This window comes from Scylla paramamosain, chromosome 7 (genome assembly GCF_035594125.1).
Source record: "Scylla paramamosain isolate STU-SP2022 chromosome 7, ASM3559412v1, whole genome shotgun sequence".
Taxonomy (NCBI): Eukaryota; Metazoa; Arthropoda; class Malacostraca; order Decapoda; family Portunidae; genus Scylla; species Scylla paramamosain.
In genome coordinates this window covers 6,391,647-6,415,000 of record NC_087157.1, presented here as the reverse complement: position 1 = coordinate 6,415,000, position 23,354 = coordinate 6,391,647, and the positions used below count along the sequence as shown (strand labels likewise).

At 46.8% G+C, this 23,354-nt stretch overlaps 1 protein-coding gene across 1 annotated transcript in view; it reads right to left on the bottom strand.

Moving 5' to 3' along the window:
* Nucleotides 1–22,338, bottom strand: part of LOC135102469 (cadherin-23-like) — a 95,790-nt gene extending 73,452 nt beyond the window's left edge. The window contains exon 1 of the mRNA XM_064007784.1: nucleotides 21,783–22,338. Within this exon, the coding sequence (XP_063863854.1) occupies nucleotides 21,783–22,338 (556 nt within the window). The remainder of the gene's footprint in view (nucleotides 1–21,782) is intronic.
* Between the last annotated feature and the right edge of the window lie 1,016 nt (nucleotides 22,339–23,354).

The following is a 23,354-nucleotide window of genomic DNA, read 5'->3' as shown; positions in this document are numbered from 1 at the left end:
GGGACGTGGGCGGCAGCAGCAGGAGGAGGAGGAGGAGGAGGAGGAGGAGGAGGAGGAGGAGGAGGAGGAGGAGGAGGAGGAGGAGGAGGAGGAGGAGGAGGAGGATGACAACGATGAAGAAAGAACGGAGGGAGGAATGAAGAGGTCAGAGGATGAAAAGTGAAGAGTTAGGTGATGAGGACATGAGAGAGTGGAAAAAAAAAGTAATAAGACAGAGGAGGAAGAAAAGGGAGGATAAAGAGGATAAAGAGAAGCAACAAGAGGTCATGTGGTCTTGCGCGCCTCATGAATCATTGCGACTAAAATTCCCATGACGGCATGAAATGAGTGGCTATGATGGGGGCGTGAATCAGACTGGCGACATGACCTCCTTCCACGGCTGATTACAGAGACAGTGCTTGATGTCTTATTAAACCACTCACGGCATTATACCACTCTCTCTCTCTCTCTCTCTCTCTCTCTGAAACGAGGACATTCCTTTCACCATTTTGCGAGAAGGTGATGCTAAAGTTACCTGCCTCGGGGATGACGCCATTTCTCCTTCCCTCCCTCCTTACCTCCTTCCCTCCTTCCCTTCGTCCCTCCAGACATCCATCCCTCCATCAGTTCCTCTCCCTCCATTTCTCCATTCCTTCCTCCTCACCCCTCGCTTCTTTAGCCCTTGGAAATGGCAAAAAAGAGCGAGAAAAAAGAGAAGGTCTGGAGGGCAGGCAGGCGGGGGAGGGAGAGAAGTGGGACTGGGAGACTGGGAGGGGACATGGATGCGAAGAATGACGAAACCAGGTTAAAATAAGAGCACGAGAAGGAGGAGGAGGAGGAGGAAGGAGGAGGAGGAGGAGGAGGAGGAGGAGGAGGAGGAGGGGGAAAGGAAGGAGAGGGTGGCGCCTCAGGGAGTAACGGTGCCCTGAGAGAGAGGCGGGAAACTGACACGCGGGCGAAGGATGGGAGCGACGGAGGGAGAGTAGAGCAGCACGCCACGAGAGAGAGAGAGAGAGAGAGAGAGAGAGAGAGAGAGAGAGAGAGAGAGAGAGAGAGAGAGAGAGAGAGAGATTTTCTGCATCCGGGTGAAAGATGACAAGAATGACAGTTAGTCCGGTAGATATCAGTAGACAAGTGGCGGTTCAAGGTAAGCGGTGACAAGATGAGGAGGAGGAGGAGGAGGAGGAGGAGGAGGAGGAGGAGGAGGAGGAGGAGGAGGAGGAGGAGGAGTTGAAATGTTTGTACAAGAACCGCCCACAATAATAAAGAGAACAAGTGGATGACATTACCCAAACTACACGTCTCCTTAACTTTTTCTTTCCTCATCTCTCTCTCTCTCTCTCTCTCTCTCTCTCTCTCTCTCTCTCTCTCTCTCTCTCTCTCTCTCTCTCTCTCTCTCTCTCTCTCTCTCTCTCTCTGTGTGTGTGTGTGTGTGTGTGTGTGTGTGTGTGTGTGTGTGTGTGTGTGTGTGTGTGTGTGTGTGTGTGTGTGTGTGTGTGTGTGTGTGTGTGTGTGTGTGTGTGTGTGTGTGCGCCTCGACAAAATGCTTCATCCTGCTTCTCATCCTCCTTTTCTTTTAACGCAGACACAGCGAAACAAAAACTTGCAAGATGAACTAACGCAAAAGAAATCACACACACACACACACACACACACACACACACACACACACACACACAAACAAACATTCACAAAAAGGGGAAAAAAACGAGAAAAAAAAAAGCTGGAGAAGACTAAGAACAACACACCAAATAAGTCCTCCGTTTTTGTGCAATCACTTGCCCGCCGGACCAAGCCGCAGCCAGCGACGACACAATCTGGCGACGATCAGGAATACGAAGCGACCCACGTCCGGCTCTTATACATAAGTGACCTCCACACACTTACACCCACTCCAAGTACTAAACCCGAAACTTTACTAAGCTCCCGATGAGTTAGTTAGGGAGATAAGAGAATAAAGAAACCTGCGAGGAGTCAGTAAGTCTACACGTGGCAATATATGTATACAGTGTATCTTCTTCCTGTATCCACTTATCATCCCTATCGTTAATTTTATCTATCTTTTAAAACTCCCTACTGACTCTGTACTTCTGACCTGACTGCTGAGTCTATTCCAGTCATCTACTGCTCTGTTTGAGAACCAATTTCTTCCTACTTTTATCTAACTTTATCAAGCTTGAACCCGTCACTTATAGTCCTATCCTGTTACTAACCCTAACGATTTAGTTTATATCACTTATTATATCTCTCCACCTCTAATAGTACTTCAGTTTAATGGATTTTGGATGCAACGGGAAATATTTGATTCTCTACAGGTAAAAAGTCTGGTGTTTGGCATCATCATGAGTAGTAAATTTCGGCTATTTAGGGTTATGAGTCCTCCTCCTCCTCCTCCTCCTCCTCATTCTCCTTCTGCTACACGTACTCGCATCCACCTGGCGTTCCTCTGAGTCCCACGCAAGGTCCCCACTCAGTTATGCAAGTCACACTCTGGGTATATGAGTCTGGCCGCGTCATCCCGAGACTGTAAATGCTGGAGACAGTTGGTGGAAAAGAGGATTATAGTTTGAGGTATTAAAAAGATAGAGAAAAAAAAATAGGGGAGGTGGACGGGGAATGAAACTGTATCCGGGATATTTTAAGATTTTGTGAGAATGTTGTTTTTTCTTTATTTTTTTACGTGCTTTTTTTTCCTCCCGACCACCCGAGCTAGAGAGAGAGAGAGAGAGAGAGAGAGAGAGAGAGAGAGAGAGAGAGAGAGAGAGAGAGAGAGAGAGAGAGAGAGAGAGAGAGAGAGAGAGAGAGAGAGAGAGAGAGAGAGAATATCATATCGCACCTCACCTTCATAAACCACCTGACGTGCTCCTCTCATTACCCTCCTCTTTCTCCTTCTCCTCTGCCTCCTCCTATTCAGCCCCTCCTTCAGGCACCACAAGGAAGAGAGAAAAAAAAAAACACCAATAAACAGGTCATCCCGAGGCAATATTCAATACCAGTTTCCTTTTTTTCCCTCCAAATTCCACTTTCTCAAGCAAATATCACCCAAGTTAACACGCGAGAGACTGACAAGGAAAATATTACCTGTGTGCATTTCTCTTCCCCTTCCCTCCTTTAATTTGTCAGGTGAGGATAAATAAGAAACACATATACGCATAATCCCAGGCTTCCTTATCTCAGTGTTTATTTAGTCAGCTTAGCGTCAGGTGTGCGAGGTCAAAGTGTCAGCTGCATGGTTAAGGCATCTTCCTCTACCTCCTCCTCCTCCTGCAGCTGCGTCTGACTCCAACTCTCACACGGGTTCTTGCTAATAGAGTCACCAAGTTGGGTCATGATGTCAGAAGCAATCCATCAGCGCCGCCCTCCCTACCTCTCCCTCACCCACCCCCTCGCACTTCCTTCCTGCTTTCTACTGTACGTATACATTCCATTCATCCACCCATGAGGTTGATATATTCCACTTTCACCCTGTTCTTCCGCCACGCCCATACCGCCATCCAATCAGGCCAATCAAAGCATCCAGCCGCAGGAGTCAAGAGTCGTCATGTAGTTACTGATGATGCCGCCAGTCAGAACCTGTCTCCAGCTTTCCTCCAGTCCGGCCTTTCTCCTCTCAACTTATCCGCTCCTTCCATCTTCTCCTATCTGGGTTTTCTCCTTCCCTTCCTTTCTTTACTTTGCTGCGCCGGAACAAAGACGTGGATGTACTTTGCCGTCTCTCTCTCTCTCTCTCTCTCTCTCTCTCTCTCTCTCTCTCTCTCTCTCTCTCTCTCTCTCTCTCTCTCTCTCTCTCTCTCTGGTGACCTAGTTCTAATGAGGGATGGGAAGGAAGACCACAATGTCTAGTCATGCTTCAAGACGCCCTCCTTAACCTCACCCACGCCTTATCTCATCCTTGCTTCTCACACCTGTACGCTGTCGAAATTAATTGTCTCTGTCTCTTTTATCACCTCCCCCCGCACCTGCCACCACCTGCCTTACCTCCTAATGGCTAAGGCAGGAGGTGAATGTCTGATTTCCTTGATCGTCTTTTATCGTCTTTTTTTTTTTTGAAGTACTGATCGGTTTGGTGTATAATATTTTCCTAGTTCTTGTCTTGGTCTGTTGGTTTTTGATGGATTGGTTCGAACAGATGTGCTACGTTTGGTTTATTCTTTTCTTTTATTTTCCTATGATGCATGTGTTGAGTAAAGGGACGAAGGGGTGTAAATAAATAAGTACCGGTGCAGCTGCCTCACATAAACATACACACGCACACACACACACACACACACACACAACAAAGGGCCGGGAAGATTTCACTCCAAATCCGCATATCTCCTTGTTGCACCAGACATGTTTATTTACATTTTTCATTACTGTTATTATTCCTAAAGTCAATATCCATTCTAAGCATCCCACGGCCTCATCTGCTCCCCTTCCCACACCCACACCTGACACCTTTTCACACACCTGCCCACACCAACACTGGCTGCCCCACTGCCCACTCTCTCACCACCTCTACCTCGCCAAACCTTACCTTCTCCTCACCTGCCCACTCCTTTTATACCTCCTTTTTTCTCCCACAGCTGTCTCCCTCCCCATAACTGCCTCCCACAACTACCAGAGTAACGGGAAAAAAGGTAAGAAGTATCAGTTTTACAGCAAAACATGAGCGGAGAGTAACTTGAGCATAAATATCAGGCGGGGGTCAATTAGCGTTCACGGGAGAGCCATTAGAGGCGTGTACATCAAGCTTTATCTAAATTAGGTCTCATGATGGGCAATTACCTGGCCGTATATCTCATTAAGGTCTAATAATTTAGCAGAGGCCGCAAAAGGCAGGGGGTAATAAAGCGAGGTAGGCGTGTGTTACTCTGCGGGCCTCAAGCACCACCCCAGGTCTTGTTAGCGGACTCCTGCACCGCACTCCTGCCTTATTATTACGCGATACACCCACACTAGCTACGCCTTGATCAGTTGTAGTGCCTCTCTCTCTCTCTCTCTCTCTCTCTCTCTCTCTCTCTCTCTCTCTCTCTCTCTCTCTCTCTCTCTCTCTCTCTCTCTGAAAAGAGAGTGTGTAATGACTAATTCTATCTGCATTCATTGTCATCTATATATAATTCTCTCTCTCTCTCTCTCTCTCTCTCTCTCTCTCTCTCTCTCTCTCTCTCTCTCTCTCTCTCTCTCTCTCTCTCTCTCTGAAAAGAGAGTGTGTAATGACTAATTCTATCTGCATTCATTGTCATCTATATATAATTCTCTCTCTCTCTCTCTCTCTCTCTCTCTCTCTCTCTCTCTCTCTCTCTCTCTCTCTCTCTCTCTCTCTCTCTGAAAAGAGAGTGTGTAATGACTAATTCTATCTGCATTCATTGTCATCTATATATAATTCTCTCTCTCTCTCTCTCTCTCTCTCTCTCTCTCTCTCTCTCTCTCTCTCTCTCTCTCTCTCTCTCTCTCTCTCTCTCTCTCTCTCTCTCTCTCTCTCTCTCTCTCTGGTCACGGACGCCGTAGTCTTTGTTTGTTGTTGATGAAGTTATGAATAGAAAGGGAGTTGAGTGTGCAGCTGTGTGTGTGTGTGTGTGTGTGTGTGTGTGTGTGTGTGTGTGTGTGTGTGTGTGTGTGTGTGTGTGTGTGTGTGTGTGTGTGTGTGTGTGTGTGTGTGTGTGTGTGTGTGTGTGTGTGTGTGTGTGTGTGTGTGTGTGTGTGTGTGTGTGCGTGCGACAGGCAGACAAAGACAAAGCAGAACAAGAGCAACACGGGTACCGGAACATAAACACACGAACAAGACACACCAAAAACTAACATAAACACAACCTGCGTCTTTGTTTCTCACATTTGCTGCCACCACCACCACCATCACCACCACCACCACCACCACCACCACATTCAGCCGACACTCAAATCCCGGGAAGAAAAAAAGAAGAGAGAAAAAAAAAAAAAAAAAAGACAAGCCAACGAGCCAAGCAAGGAAGGAAACAAGTAAGCAAGTCTACCCAACCCCCTTCCCCCCATTCACCACCACCCCTCCATCCTCCCACCTCCATCTCTCCAGGGCTAACATTTAAAACAGTCATCTCCGGCGATGCAACAAATATCACCTGTGCTGCCATTCAAGGACTGTGTGTTGCATGCTGTGTGTTGTGACCCCCGCTGACACCTGTATAAAGAGGCCACAGATAAAGGGGTTTCAATCAATTTTCGATATGCATATGTAATACCTAGGGGGTAGGGGAGAGAGAGAGAGAGAGAGAGAGAGAGAGAGAGAGAGAGAGAGAGAGAGAGAGAGAGAGAGAGAGAGAGAGAGTTTCAAGCATTTTCTATCCTCAGGGCAAATACCTTGTTCTATCGTGTTATTTGTTCGCTCATAGCTTTCTTTAATTATGAGTCTCTCTCTCTCTCTCTCTCTCTCTCTCTCTCTCTCTCTCTCTCTCTCTCTCTCTCTCTCTCTCTCCATATGTGTGCGTGCGTGCGTGCGTGCGTGCGTGCGCTTATCCAATAATTACCATGTCGAGAAAGAGGGAGAAGGAAAATTAAGAAAGAAGGAAGAGGAAGAAAAAAGAAAGAAAGAAAGAAAGGAGAAAAAGCACCACCACCACAACAACAACAACAACAACAACAACAACAACAACAACAACAACAACAACAACAACAACAACAACAAAAGGACAGGGACAACAGCACACCCTTGTCCCTCTCCTTCTATCCTCCGTCCCCCGCAACCACCACCTGACGTCTGATCTCCGTCGCCCTCGCCGTCACCGTGCTCAGGGCCGCCGCTCACCTCCGGAAGGAATTATGACGTTCAAGGAGACACAAACCTAACCCATTAAGTCGCCGCATTACCACAGATCATTAACGCTGATAATGGCGCCGCGACAACCCGCAGAGGAGGAGGAGGAGGAGGAGGAGGAGGAGATTAAGGTTCAGTAGGTCTATAGCTACGAATCTAAGTTACTGATGGCAAGGAGTGAGAAAAGGCAAGGGCATCTAATCATAAGGAAAAAGAGAAAGAAGAGGATGGACGTTATCTATGTGAGTGATGTAGGCAGGCGAGGACCTACTGCGCTATCATCTGAGCCTCCGCCCCCAGCACCCCGTCATCCTCTCTCCCCTCTTCCCCCTCCCCCACAAGCCTTACAAAGAAGTAGATACAGTGTAACTACTGCCAGGACCTCATTCTTATCTTCTTTTTATACTACTACTACTACTACTACTACTACTACTACTACTACTACCACTACTACTACTGATGAAAACGTGTTTGTGTGTGCGTGTGCTTGTGTGCGTGAGTTGCGTGCGTGTGTTCCTATCCCTAAACCCTGACACACATCCAGTTCTCATCAATTAACAAGCATCCGCGGAAATGAAAAAATAATGATAATAATAATGACTAGAAAAGAAACCAGGAAAATATAGGTGGATGAAAATAAGCAAGCGTCATGTAATAAAGTACGAAGAGTCGCCACTAATGGGTGAACCATGAAGGTAACCACAACCTTCAGCAGTTTGGGTGTTATTAATGAACCACTGACCCAGCCTTGCCCTTTCCCCCCCACCTCCCCCAATCTCCTCTTGCACCAACAACCAACGCCTCCACTGCCTATCCCTCCCCCAACTCTCTGATACCTCCACTGCCTCCCCCTCTCTCTCTTTCTCTTTCTCTCCAGTCCCCTCCTCCTTTCCTCTATCCTTTAGACACGTACACGACAGTCTCTCTCCTCTCTCATCCTTACATTCCTCTATGCATTCTCTCTCTCTCTCTCTCTCTCTCTCTCTCTCTCTCTCTCTCTCTCTCTCTCTCTCTCTCTCTCTCTCTCTCTCTCTCTCTCTTCCCTTGCATCTTTCCTCCCTCTTCCACTTTCTATCCTTTAATTGCATCTTCCTTCCTCATCCCCTGTCTTTCTTTTTTTCCTCCATTTCTTTACTATTCCATTCAATTCTTCCCTCCTATCATCTCCCTTCCTCGTCCCTCTCTCTGTTTCCATCCTTCCACCTCCCATTCCAGTGTTTCCCTTCCATCCGTCCATCCCAACACCTCCTCCCTGCTCGCCTCACTCCATCCCTAGATAGCCTTTCTGACTCCACCCTTGCCCCTATTTCAATCCCCCTTCCTCTCCCTTCCCATCCCTCCCTCCCTCCCTCCCACACTATACATCACACACTGACATGGAATAATGTGACCTTTTTTTTTATTTTTCTCTCTCTCTCTCTGTTCCGCTATTGCTCAACACACACACACACACACACACACACACACACACACACACACACACACACACACACACACACACACACACACACACACGGAATTGGTGGTTAAAATAAATTGATAAATAAAAACCGCGCCACAATTAAGAACAATAGACAAAATGAAACTATAAACGTGGGATACAAAAACCGTAGAGAGAGAGAGAGAGAGAGAGAGAGAGAGAGAGAGAGAGAGAGAGAGAGAGAGAGAGAGAGAGAGAGAGAGAGAGAGAGAGAGAGAGAGAGAGAGAGAGAGAGAGAGAGAGAGAGATAATGCAGACAAACACGAGAAGAAACTACCTTTAATCACAAGACGCATATGACACAAAAACGGCTAACGATGAGAGAGAGAGAGAGAGAGAGAGAGAGAGAGAGAGAGAGAGAGAGAGAGAGAGAGAGAGAGAGAGAGAGAGAGAGAAATTGCAATGACTAGATCCCGACCTCCAGCACTCACCTCTCACTCCTACTCTCTTTCTTTCCTTCTCTCTCTCTCTCTCTCCTTGCCTTCCTTTCTTCATCCTCACCCTCTCACCCGTCCCCTCACCGGTTCCCTCACCCCGTCAACCCCTCCGTCAGCCTCACGCAGCCTCCTCCCCCCAGTAATTACGGCACAACACCCGCAGATCCTGAACTGTCGCTGGAGCAGAGAGTCTCCGTTATTCCGTGCTTCGCCTCAGACGCCGGGAAGACTGAGAAGGAACGGGGAACTGACGCAGGTTTGTAGAGGTGGCATAGGTGTTAAAAGGAGGAATGGTGGTGGTGGTGGTGGTGGTGGTGGTGGTGGTGGTGGTGGTGGTGGTGGTGGTGGTGGTAGTAGTAGTAGTAGTAGTAGTAGTAGTAGTAGTAGTAGTAGTAGTAGTAGTAGTAGTAGTAGTAGTTATGATAATGATGAAGATAATAATGTGATATGATGATGATGATGATGATGATGATGATGATGATGATGATAATGACCAAGGAGGAGGAGAAGGAGGTGGAAGAGGAAGAATAAAAAAAAGAACGCAAAGAAAATAAAAAATAGAAAAAATAAGACAAAGAAAGAAAAGAAAGAAAAGATAGACAGAAAAGGAAAAATAAAAAAAAGTACACGAGGAGGACTAGACTTAACAACTCACAAAACCTCAATTAATGGCGTCGATCAAAAGAACAAAAACAAAAGATGAAGAAAAGAAAATAAAAAAAAACATGAAAGGAAAAAAAATAAAAAGTTCTCGCAGTAACCCAATTAAGGAAGCAAGACACACACACACACACACACACACACACACACACACACACACACACACACACACACACACACACACACACACACAAAGAAAAACAATAAAAAAAGATGAAAAGATAAAAGAAGAAACGACTGGCATGGAATTACAAAGAAAAGGGACCAGAGAAAAAAAGAGGTAAAAAAAAAAAACAAGATAATTATGAAACAAGAGTGACAAGAAAAAGAGTTAGCAAATATATCGATTAAAAAAAATAACTGATAACTAGACAAACAAAATCAGGGAGGATATGACAAAAATTTATGGCAATGACAGTTCAAGAAGAGATAAGAGGAAAATATGTGGGAAATATAAACAAAAAGAAAGAAAATAAAGAACACTAACGAAAAAAACGAAAAAGAAAAAAAGAGTAACCCCGAGAGGCAAACAGAAAACATCGACTAATAAAGAAACAAAGAAAGAAAACAAAGAAAGAAATATACCCAGGAAATAAAGAAAAGAAAAAGAAGAGCAAATAAACGGATAACAGAAAAAGGCAAACACAAAAGAAACACAAACACACACAAAGTAACAAACACAGAAAAAAACAAAAACAAAGAACAAAAGCATGAAACAAACAAAACAAGACTCACACAACATACCCACAAACAAACAAGTAAACAAAACAACAAACATAGAAACTAAAACAAACACAAAAACAAAACAAACCACTCCTCTCAACATGACATCACCATCCCGACGAACAGGAAGAAAACTCAGCTTGCCCCCGACCCGACGTGACCTGACCTCAGCTCCCCTCCACCCTGTCCCCTCCCCACCACCCAGGACCGCCCCCCATGCACCTGCTCCACCCCGAATGAGGAAGGGGGCGCGTCGTGCTCACACCTGATAGTATAATATGGATCCTGTCTCTGTTAATGACTCGCTGCCCCTGAACAGTGGTTTCGGAGGAGGAGGAAGAGGGAAAAAAATACTTCTAAAAATAAGAGTATGTGTGAATCTATGTTTGGGGAAGAGAGAGAGAGCGAGAGAGAAACTTGTTGAGCATCCCTAACACCTAGGAGATTCCGCCTGAACTGTCAAGGGTACAGAAAAAAAAAGTGAGGGAGTAAGAGGGAGAAATAGATCAGTCTTCCACGTCACCTCACACACACCCACCCACTCTCACTCACTCACCCACACATTCACTGGAAAACTTAATCGTATCAGTTCTGAATAAGAGAGAGAGAGAGAGAGAGAGAGAGAGAGAGAGAGAGAGAGAGAGAGAGAGAGAGAGAGAGAGAGAGAGAGAGAGAGAGAGAGAGAGAGAGAGAGAGAGAGAGAGAGAGAGATTGAAAACAAAGATGCGGAGTAAATTCAAGTCAAACACACACGCTCAAGTAATAATAATAATACTAATCTATAATTTCATATCAAAAGACCAATTGTAGCGTTTTTTCCTGTCTTCTTATGGATGTAAGTAATTTCGCTGACACACGCACCAACTCAGTAATATGACAAGGTTTGGCTGTCTTCTTGGCGTAGAGAGAGAGAGAGAGAGAGAGAGAGAGAGAGAGAGAGAGAGAGAGAGAGAGAGAGAGAGAGAGAGAGAGAGAGAGAGAGAGAGAGAGAGAGAGAGAGAGAGAGAGAGAGAGAGAGAGAGAGAGAGAGAGAGAGAGGGAGTGTGTGTGTGTTTTAGGGTGAAAGGAAATACACACACGTCTTGACAGCTGTACATGCCACACCAACTCTGCACACACACACACACACACACACACACACACACACACACACACACACACACACACACACACACACACACACTTCCAAAAACTCTCTTCCACTTGCATACTTTCCCTTCCATTCTTCTCAGTCACTTAAATAATAATAACAGCATGCACTTCGCCGCATATTTCAGATACATTGCGTAACATTTCCTCATCCATGACACAGAGGGGAAAAAGAAACACGTTACAATCCACCGCCTACACCCTTGTCATTCCCGTTCCTTTGTCTTAATTACTTGTGAGAGGAGAGGGAGAGAGAGAGAGAGAGGGGAGGGGGAAGAGAGAGAGAGTGAGGGAGACAGGAAATACTGGAGGCCAATAACATATCGACAGAAATTACAGCTCTTCCTCTCGCATGCTTTTGTAACGGTGCAATTAATGATATCCTCAATAACTTTTTTTTTTTTTTTTCACGTATTATCTTGTTTGTTTATAATGGACTACCAATAACGGGATGTCTGTTGTTTCTTAAGTCACCTTGTTTTCACCGTGGCGTGATGTGTAGGTGGGTAAACGTAGGTGCTGGATTTCTACACACACACACACACACACACACACACACACACACACACACACCTCAAATTAATCTGCACGGGACAAGGGCGTCATTCATGGCAATCTGTACCACGTGGGGCTACCAGAGGAGGAGGAGGAGGAGGAGGAGGAGGAGGAGGAGGAGGAGGAGGAGGAGGAGGAGGAGGAGGAGGAGGAGGAGGAAAATATTTACAAGATTTACGGCGCCGATACAACGGGTTCATATGGCGCCACAAGTTTGAAGAAGATGAAGAGGAAGAGGAAGAGAAAGATATGTGAGAAAGCAAAGGAGAAGAAGGAAGTCTCAGTAGAAGAATAAATGAAGAAGAACTAGGAAGAAAGAGAAGAAGAAAGAAGGATCAGTGAATGGAAGGGGAGAAAGAGTGTGATAAAGAGAGAGAGAGAGAGAGAGAGAGAGAGAGAGAGAGAGAGAGAGAGAGAGAGAGAGAGAGAGAGAGAGAGAGAATCTGCGTCTTCTCTTCCTACCCACTCACTCTCACTCACCATCACCACCACCACCACCACCACCACCACCATCACACAGACACCAGTGAAGTGACCAGCATTTACACTAGAAGGGAACAAGAGTGCACTTCACGCCGCCCCTTCCACAAACACCTCTCACCTCCTCGCCCCCTCGCAGCCCCTTCACCTTTCACCCCTCTCCCCCCCCATACACCCCCGCCCTGCACGCCACCCTCGCCCATATCCACTCCGCTGCATCGCCACTCACGCAGAAGGAACTAGAGTGCACGGCTTCCCTTGGGCATCCGGGGTGGGTGGGATTAGATGAAAACCTGTTCTCCCTTCATCTCCCTCCTTGCCAGCCTCCATATCATCTCTTTTCCTTAAACGTAGGCAATTTTTTTTTCCGTGTTTTCCTTTTCCTTTGCTTTTTAAATGTTTTTTTTTGTTTCTTAAACGAGATATTTTCCCTTCGTTTCCTCCTTTGCCTTTTTCCCATACACGTGTACAAATTTTATCCGTGTTTTTTTCTTTTTCTTTGCTTTTTAAATGTGTTCTTTTGACCTCTTAAGCGAAGTATTTTCCCTTTATCTCTTCTTTTTTTCCAGTCTCCATTCCATCTCGTACTTTTTTTCTTAGGCGTATACAAATTTCCTCCTTTTTTTCTTTTTCACTTCCTTCTTAAACGTCTTCTTTTGACTTCCTAAGCATTCTGTTGTCCGTTCATATCACACCTTATTCCATATCACCTTTTTCTCTTAAGGTATAAAACGTTTCTCTCTGCTCTCCTTTTCCTTCCTTCTTAAACGACTTTTTTTTTTTTGTACTTTTTAAGCATGCTGTTCTCCCTTAATCTCTCTCCATATTAGTCTACATATCATCCCTTTCCCTTTAACGCATAAGACATTTCTCTCCTCTTTTCTTTCCCTTCCTACTAAAATTCCTCTTTTCGCCTTCTTGAATAACCTGTTCTCCATTCACCTGCCCCACCAACAGACTCCATTAACACCCCATTCCCTTAAACATACAAAAACTGTTCGCCTTGCAGTTCTTTCCCTCCCTTTTTAGTCCTTTTTTTTTCTCACCTACCTCAACTGTAACAAGAACCCTATTCTCCCTCAGGCACGCACCAATCATTCTTGAACTTTGTATCCTCCTCCTCCTTAGACTCCCTATTCGCCTGACTTACCTATCTGAAGCCTTCTCTTCTCCCTAAGTACATACAATCAAGCTGTTATCTCCTTTTATCTTTTTTTTTTTAACTTCCATTTCTAAAACAGCCGCTTCTCCTCAACACATACGTAGCCTGCTTCTGTAAACCTCTTCCTCCAGTAATCTCCTTTACTTCCTTAATTGCATTTTTTATCACAATGTCGATCTTTCTCAACACGCAACGAACAACAGATCCCTTCACCTTCCCTTTCTCCCAATTTACCTGTCGCCACAAGCACGTGTTATCCAGCTAATTAAGCACCCAACCAGCCTCCACTTAACACCTCACCTTAACCCTTTCACACTCCCACTGAGTCCTAATGAGCTCATTTTTATCCCGCCTCTGTTAAACTGTGAGTGGAATTAAGAGTCTTCATTTATAACACGGTGGTAAGTAAATGCATTAGCGTCTTTCCCTTTCTGTCCACAAGAGGTGACGACGAGGATTAAACTTTTATCTCCCTGTGGCGAATTGAAAGGTCAGCGGTAAAGAGTAAAGGCGGTAAAGGCTTGGCTGCGCACTAAGTAGGTTCCTGACCCTATCAATTCCCCAGTTTAAGTAGTCACTGAATGCCTGCCTCGGATGAACTGCTCCCAGTTAGATAAATAAATGTTATTAGAAGATAGATACGCAAATTGTAAGCCACTGACATCTGTTTATATAAGTATTAAATTGCTGCGCTAGATCTGAGAGATATCTTTGAACCTTGTTGCTGGGTACGCGAGTGGCTGACCATTTAATTATACATACTACATTAATCGTTCATTTAAATATCTTCTAGTATCTATCTATCTATCTGGTTACCTGTCTATTTATCTACAGTGAATCTGCAGTGGAAGGACGATCCACAGACAACCTATCCACTTCATGAGAGAGAGAGAGAGAGAGAGAGAGAGAGAGAGAGAGAGAGAGAGAGAGAGAGAGAGAGAGAGAGAGAGAGAGAGAGAGAGAGAGAGAGAGAGAGAGAGAGAGAGAGAGAGAGAGAGAGAGAGAGAGAGAGAGAGAGAGAGAGAGAGAGCCAAGCAATCTAACCAGGGCAGCAACAACAGTACCACCACCACCACCACCACCCTCATCAGCGGTCGCCAGCAGCGGTCACCTCCAAGTCACGTCCCGCCGTCCCCCGCTGAGTGCTGCTAAGAGAACCAGAGGCAACCGATTGGCTGAAATTTATTCGTATCCTAAAAATCTAGCGACGCAGGACTGTGTACAGAGAGGGAGGGAGAGAGAGAGAGAGAGAGAGAGAGAGAGAGAGAGAGAGAGAGAGAGAGAGAGAGAGAGAGAGAGAGAGAGAGAGAGAGAGAGAGAGAGATTTACGACATAATAGCTGAACTAAATCTAAATGAAGACACTGAATCTTACGTCACAGGAAATAAAAACTAGCAATCCTGCCATATCTTGCAGAGAGAGAGAGAGAGAGAGAGAGAGAGAGAGAGAGAGAGAGAGAGAGAGAGAGAGAGAGAGAGAGAGAGAGAGAGAGAGAGAGACACCAACGTTCCTCACCATACTGCTGCAAAAGAGAAGGGCACAAAAAACAGTCCTATTAATATCTACCCGATCGTTCCCTCGCCCGTCGTAAATCTGCAAAGGTCCTACAACATAATCGACGACAATTGAGTCAACTGTTGCCCTGCGCTGGTGACGGGCGGCCCATCGGCACTTGGCTACGCCCTGGCGGGATTCGAACGGCGGAACACTAAACTGCCCAAGCACCCTCCTTCAGCGCCACCTTCTTCTTCTATTTACTTCTACTATTATTACTACTACTCCTCCACTATTACAACTACTGTATTTACTCCAGGAATAACCAGCCACCCAAATACCCTCCGTCAGCGCCATCTTCTGCCTTTATCAACTCCTTCAGGTGTTCAGGTTCTAAGAAAGGTGATTAGTCAGTTACTTAGTTCGTATTCTCACACGTTTGCAAGTTTTATCTCAAACTTGCAACAGGATCTACTAGTAGTGGAAGTTATTCGTATTTTTAAGGGTGTTTTCATAATTCCAGTGCTAGTTTAATAAGGATTCTGCAACTTCAATAGAAAAAAACACTGATAAGAACACGCCCAATCATCTCTGGCCTTTGTAACTAATCCTGATGGGAGAAGAGAGCGTTTAAGAATACGGGCTGGCGTGTTAGTGGAGGCAAACACGAAGTCATAATGTAGTAATCAAAGGAAAGGTCGCTCTCGGTATATTCCGTTTTTATTACGAGTCCTCTAAATCATCCTGACTTATACGACCCCCGGCCCAGGATTACCCACTACAGGGACTCCGGCTCGTCTTTTACGTCGCCACATTTACATAAAAATATATGCATGTCGACAGTCTGGTTCTTGTGAAGTTTACTGTCAAAGCTCCGCCGACAGCATCACCATCAGCACCACCACCATCACTACCACCGCCGCTGCAGCCCTCCTCTCTTCCATCACCACTATCTCCCCAATACCTCTAATCCCCTAACCATTACTAGACTCCACTGTCAGCACCATAACCACCACCACCACCACTACCTCTACCCACCACCATCACCATAACTGCTCTTTTCTGCTCCTCCTCCTCCATCACCGCTATCTCTCCAATTCCTTTAATCCCTTAAACTATCCTAGCCTAGACTGTCTGCATCAATGACCACGACTACTACTACTACAAATACTACAACTACTTTTGCTCTTCTGCGTACAACAACAACAACAACAACAACAACAACAACAACAACAACAACAACAACAACAACAACAACAACAACAACAACAACAACAACAACAACAACAACAACAACAACAACAACTACTACTACTACTACTACTACTACTACTACTACTACTACTACTACTACTACTACTACTACTACTACTACTACTACTACTACTACTACTACTACTACTACTACTTTTCTTCTTCCACTACTTCTACTTCTGCTAATTTTTCGTCTTCTCTCCTTATTCTACTACTACTACTAATACTACTACTACTACTACTACTTGGTTCTTTCTTCTCCTACTACTATTCGTGCTGCTACTGCTGCTACTACTACTACTACTACTACTACTACTACTACTACTATTACAACTACAACTACCTATACAACTACTACTACCACAACTGCAATCACCATCACCACCACCACTATGACTACTACTCCTACTCCTACAGCCCTCAGCAGCCCCAGCGGTCCCCCAGGGTGTTGGCCATCCCACGGGCGACGCAGCAGCAGCGGGCAGTCTCTCTCTCTCCAGGGTTCGAGGTGGCCGACCCTCACCCTTGCGCAACTTGGTGATTCAATTGCACGAGGAGAGGCGGGTCGTGAGGCTACAATCTTCCCATGGCTCACTCACACACACACACACACACACACACACACACACAAGCACGCACATGCACACATACATATATATATTCACACACGTAGAACAAACACACATTTATCCAAATAAGCAAATATCTCTCTCTCTCTCTCTCTCTCTCTCTCTCTCTCTCTCTCTCTCTCTCTCTCTCTCTCTCTCTCTCTCTCTCTCTCTCTCTCTCTCTCTCTCAATCTCGCTCTCTCACGCACGCACACATACACAAAAACACGGAAAGTTATTATCTAAAATCATGAATATACACATAATTTCTCCTTGAACACAATCAACAAGAAGAGAGAGAGAGAGAGAGAGAGAGAGAGAGAGAGAGAGAGAGAGAGAGAGAGAGAGAGAGAGAGAGAGAGAGAGAGAGAGAGAGAGAGAGACTTTCAACTCACTTTTCTTTAATTAATCATAATTTTCCTCTTTCGTACAATCATCTTGGAGGCACGTGCAGTAGAAGGAAGGTAGGTAGGTCGGTCTCTCTCTCTCTCTCTCTCTCTCTCTCTCTCTCTCTCTCTCTCTCTCTCTTACGTGCTGGCGAGTTACGTGCTAATCTCCCACTCTCCACACAATGGGTTCTGGAGCGCCACGCCTTCACTCTCTTTCTCTTTCTTTCACTCATTTTTCCTCTTGTTTTCACCTCTTTCCCTCACTTTCCAATACTAATCCTATTCATATCTTCCCTCTGACTGACTCTATCTCGTTTATCTTTTCCTCCCCTTCCTTTTCTTTTCCATTTTCTCTCGTGTTTCTCTTTTGTAATTTCTGTCTTATTTTCACCTCTTTTCTTTTACTTCTTTCCATCATATTCCTTTATCACTCCCACATACATCTTTTGTTTGATTTATTCCTTTCCTCTATTATTTCTCTCCTCTTATATTTCCAATTTTCTCCTCCTGTTTCAGTTTTCCCCTCTTTTCTTAACTTATTTTTGTGCACTTTCCTTTACTATTTCCATACGCTTTCTCTGACCTTATCCTTCCATCTTTTTTTACCTCTCTTCTCTCTTTTCTCCCCAATTTTCACCTGATTCACTATTCCCTTTCTTTTACTTCCAAGCACTTTCCTTTACAACCCTCATACAAATAAACTTATCCCTCTATCTCTCCTTCCCTCCTCTTTTCTTTCGAACTATGCCATTTCGGTTATTCTCCTTCCATCTCATTTCCATCTCTCCGTATTTCTTCCTGCGGCGGAGTCAAACATCCGTGTGTGTATTCTGGAGGGTGACCGGGGCGGAGGTGGAAGGGGAGGTGATGGAAGGTTATCAGTGAGGGCAGGAGTGAGTGAGAGAGCAAGGGAGGAGGTGGAGGGGAAGATGTGGGGTGCTCAGGGCGGAGGTAGGGGTGTAGCCAGCCAGGGGTGGAGGCAGGGAAAGGTGAAGGAGGCAAGGGAGTGGGTGAAGGAGGGTGTGGGGGGTGAGGGAGTGAAGGATCGCATTTACACAGCGCCCCTCATCAGTCTGTAGCTGCATCGTTTCCCAGGGGAGATGAGGGGAAGGGAACGGGAGAGGAGGGCGAGGAAGAGTGCCACAGGGGGAGGAAGGGGTATCACCGGGGGCGTAAAGGGGAGCGTTCGTGCGTGTGTGTGATTACGAGGGTGTTTGCGTTACCCGACCTCCACCGTTAGCCCCGAGGTCACTTGTGGTGCCTGACGGAGGGTCGTGCTGAGCGTCCGTCACACGACCAGATCTGTTTGCACTGCCTCGCCTCGGGACGCAGGGGGTGGAGGGGAGGCAGGGCTAGGAGAGGGGAAAAGGTCACATAGGGCCGCCTGGATGGGTCACACGAGGTGGGGAAAGGTGGGTCACAGTCAGCCATGGAGTGGGTCTCATAGGGGAAATGGATGGGTCACATATACAAGTCAGATCACATAAAGAAAGATTGAGTCATAAGAAGGTGATGAGATTCGTGCATGAGAAAAGCGGCACTAAAATCACGGAGAAAAAAGGCAGTACAGAAGAATGGATATGATGTGAATTACAGGGTGAGGGACTAGGGGGAGGATGAGACAGGCAGGTCATGAGGAGGCCCAGGATGGATCACATGGATTAAATAAAGACCACGGCAGGGTCACACGAGAGCAAGGGAAGGGCAAGGGAGGATTACACGGAAGGATATGACATGGGGGGTGTTACACGGCAAGGCAGGGGGAGGAGAGACAAGGAAAGGCAAGGAGGGACTGGACCACAAAGCACAGCAGGGTAGGGAAGTGCTGGGTCACTTACACAGCAGAGGCACAAGAAGGGGAGGGCAGAGTTTACTTACTAGGCAGGGTAGAACTAAGCTATAGGGAAAGGCACAGTACGGTTAGGTCACGCATGGGAGAAGGGTTGGGTTACAAAGCAGGGTAGGGGTACACGAGGGGCAAAGCGAGGCGAGGCAAGGCAAGGCAAGGCAAGACAGGGTTGGGCAAGGCAAGGCAGGGCAGGAGAAGGCAAGACAAGGCAGGGCAAAGCAAGGCAAGACAGGGCAAGGTAGGGCAGGGCAGGGCTGGGTCACAAGACACACCAGTCCACCGTTACACAGCTGAGGCGAAAGAAAACCCAACATCCTTTTCCTCGCTGACACACCTGAGGCGTTAGAGAGAGAGAGAGAGAGAGAGAGAGAGAGAGAGAGAGAGAGAGAGAGAGAGAGAGAGAGAGAGAGAGAGAGAGAGGCGGGGAGTCACGAGCGAGGGGCGATAACAGGCAGAACAAACTGGCCGCCATCCTCCCTTAGCGACGTTGATCAAACACACACCCGATGCTACATCCTGACAACCTCCAGCCTGGCCCTCCCCTACACCTGCCCCTCCACGCTCACCACACATGCCCTTCCCCTACACCATCCCCTTCACCAGCTTTGCCTACCCTATCCCACCCCCTTACCATCACATTCCCCAGCCATGCCCTCCCCTACACCTCCCCACCCCACATACTCAGACTTGCCTTAATCTACACGTCCCACTTTGCACTGAAAAATACTGCATACTTTTCCCTTAAGAGTCAAATAACCTTAGACTTAACTTTAAAATTCTCCCACTATTTTCTCCATTCACAATAAATGCAATACTAATTTTCAGTCCTAAGCTTTAATTCCCTTCCGTCAGCATCCTTCCTACTTAATTTTCCTTAGGTTAAACAGGTGGTGGTATGGTATGCACCGTTACGAATTCCTATGTGAACTTACTGTCTTCATCCCTTTATTTCTTCAAAGTAAATCCCGTTCATTGTCTTTCCTTCGCTATTCTCAAGTAGGTCGGCAATGCAGTACAAAGAAATTAATACCCTTTCTTCCTCCGTAGTAAATTTCACTCCCCAGCTCTCCATCACCTACGCGACCTGCTTACTCTTAAATGTAGCGCATGAGTTAAGCAGCCAGCAGTACAGCATGTTTCGTTATGAATGCCTACACTTGCTGCTTTCATCATTTCCCGCTTCATAGCAAATTCCATTGTTTGTACTTCCTGACGTGATTTTTTCTGCATGCTTCGCTTATTCTTTATTGGATGGCAGGCAGTAATATATAAATGAACATATATATATTTACTGCCTTCATTTATTTCTTCATTCAAGGTAAATTTAATTCTTTAGCTTTCCATTCCCTACACGTCCTTCCTACACGAAAATATAATACGACAGAATACAAGGCGTTCCACTGAGTCATACAGTCGGCAATATACTTTACATCCTCATGACATCCTTTATCTGATAACTCCATCCCTCTCTCGTTTCACAGTCAATTCCATTCCTTAGCTTTCGAATTCCCAATATATCCTTCCTTTACAGAGAAACATACGGAATACTCCTCTCCTTAGACTCAAACAGCCATCAATGCAATATACTTTCTCCTAAACTCCAGTCTTTATTACCTCCATCCCTTCAAAGTAAGAGACAATAGAGAAATGAAAGCTCCCCTAAATCCAATCCTTAATCTTTTCCTTCCCTACAAGTCTTAAACTAAAATGATCAACTATAAAAAAAAATCACACGGGTCAGTGGCACGTGGTAATGGTAATGTATTATGACTGGATGGCCGTGTTCCTCCTCCTCCTTCGCCTCCTGCAGGTTCGCGCACATCGGTTCCTCTACATCTCGTCCGCCCCGTCGGCCGCTCTGTGCTGTCATTATATCACTCGGCGGCTCCTCCCTGGCTAACCTCTAATTGATTTTTATGTGCCATTTCGATCAACGGGAGGAAATGTAGTATATACTTTGCTTGCCGACCCGTGAAGTTCTGTATGTGTGTGTGTGTGTGTGTGTGTGTGTGTGTGTGTGTGTGTGTGTGTGTGTGTGTGTGTGTGTGTGTGTGTGTTCCAGAATCCCGTCATGTTCACTTTTTTCTTCTCTCTTTTCTTCATAATTCTGGTAGTGCAACACATTCTTATTATCGTCATCAGACTTTCCTTCCCTGCTCGCTTCCCACCACATCACCGCCGCCACCGCCGCCCTGCACCATCACGAGCACGCCGGGCTAATGTGAGGCTTGGGCTGGGCTTCGTGGCGACCACAGACTAAGGGATTATTTTTGTGGTGTCCTGTGAGGGGTGGGGTAAAGATGAAGGCAAGATGAGTGAGAGTAGATGAGATGGAGCCAGGGCATCCCTCTCTCTCTCTCTCTCTCTCTCTCTCTCTCTCTCTCTCTCTCTCTCTCTCTCTCTCTCTCTCTCTCTCTCTGAAGGCATCTATCCCTCGGAGTCACCTTGTCATCATCTTTTCTGGTCACATGCTGATTCACATTCTGACCCCAAAGGCCACACGTAATTTGGGAGTCTGCGGTGAGCTCAGGGCCTCATCGGAACTGTAACACTTACTCACTGGTAACATACGAACGTGTCTTCCGCATACTAGTCATAAGCGACGGACGAATTGCTTACTGAACGATACATTTTCCCAAGGAAGAAGTCAATAAGAACCAATCGTAATATTCTTTCCGGGTGTTTGCCGTCGCCCACACAACATGGTCTACATGCAACACTTACTCAACGCGAGGTGAATGTCTAATGTAATGTTGAGTAGCAACAAGAGTAATACAGGGCGTCAGGTACTCACCTACAGGCGTGGCTTCTCCCTCCGTCAGGCGGATCACAATCTCACTCTGGCCATCCAGCACGAACCGCGGTGGCGTGTTGGCTGCCACGGGCGTTCCCAACAATCCCACCGAGGCCACCACCAGCAGCGTCACCAGCCACACTCTCCGGAGCCACAAGTGAGGGGCGTGGTGGGAGGCTGAGAGACGCGTGGTGGGGGCTGTGTTCTCGAGAGGATGGTGCACCGTGGCCCTGGATCCAGCCAGGGACTTAGTATCTACACTTTTGAAGTACTTTTCGGAAGGCTGTAAGCTTCCCGTCACACACACTAAAGACGTGTTCGCCAAGGGCGCACTGCCCCTCGATAACACTGCATGTCTTCTCCGAGTAAGGCACCTCGCGGGCGTGCCAGTGTCTACCCGCGGCGGCGTCATATTGGCACTTCTACAACAACCCGCCGCCTCGGACGCTGCACGGCGGGGAGGCCTCACAGCCACCCCAGACACATCCTTCACTCGACATCCCGCGCGACACACTGAGCTGTCAGGCTCAGAGCACCATCGCCGCGGCACCAGCATCTTCGCGGCCGAACCCCGTTTTCTATGCACCTAACAGAAAACGCGCGGTCCAACACGTGTAGGTTCAGTCATGCTCGTGAGGTACAGTTTTCGGCACTTGGTTCGCCTCCTGCAGGACGGTCACGGAGGCAGCGAGGCCCCCCTCTGCTGCTTCTTTCCGCTGCTCCCCAGTGGCCCTCACGCCTCCGTGCTACACTCTCCCGCCGCAGGGTTTCTGCCCAGCGCATCAAGCCTCGTCTTGGCTCCCGGAGCCGGAAAGAAAACCAGCTCGAGGTTAATGCGTGTGAAGACAGTAAGCACCCTGATAACCCACAATGGCGCCTTTTCACCCTCAGCATCAGCCTCTGCCTTGCCACGAGGCGTCTTCCGTCCTAGATTGGCGCCATGACGAATAAGGGGAAGAGCAATGCACAGAACAGAGGCGTCACACTCCTGACTCACGCGGGCCCTTCACTTCCTCCCTGACGGCGCTCTGCGTGTCTCGGCTGGCGTCGTGGCGGGATGCAGGCGTGGCGCCGTGGGCTGGCGGCTAGGGGCGGGGCGCTACGGTGTCCTTGCGGGCGCGAGACCTCCTCCCTTTGTCTGGGCGGCCCAAGACCCTTCACCCCGGGTCACCACGCTTGAGGACCTCGGGGCCGCGGCGTGTGTGATATCTGTGGAGCAAAAAATACAACGTATATAACAAGATTCTTTTTATCTTCATCGAAGCAAAAAATGTCAAGATGAGTCGATAGGAAAGACAGGAAAAAGCATTCAGAGCGAGAATATGATGATAAAACAGGCAGCCGACATCAGAATTTCATGTGCAAATAAATAAAATCTGAGGAAATCTGTGAAGAGCATAGGTGATGATTACCATAAATATATGTAGAATTTTCTTACACTTCTGCCCTCCTCCCTCTTCCTCCTCCCACTCCCTCACTCCTCCTCCTCCTCCTCCTCCTCCTCGTCTTTCATCACCACCAACAACAACACGAGAACACCACACTACGACATCTTTTCCTCTCCCCTCCTGC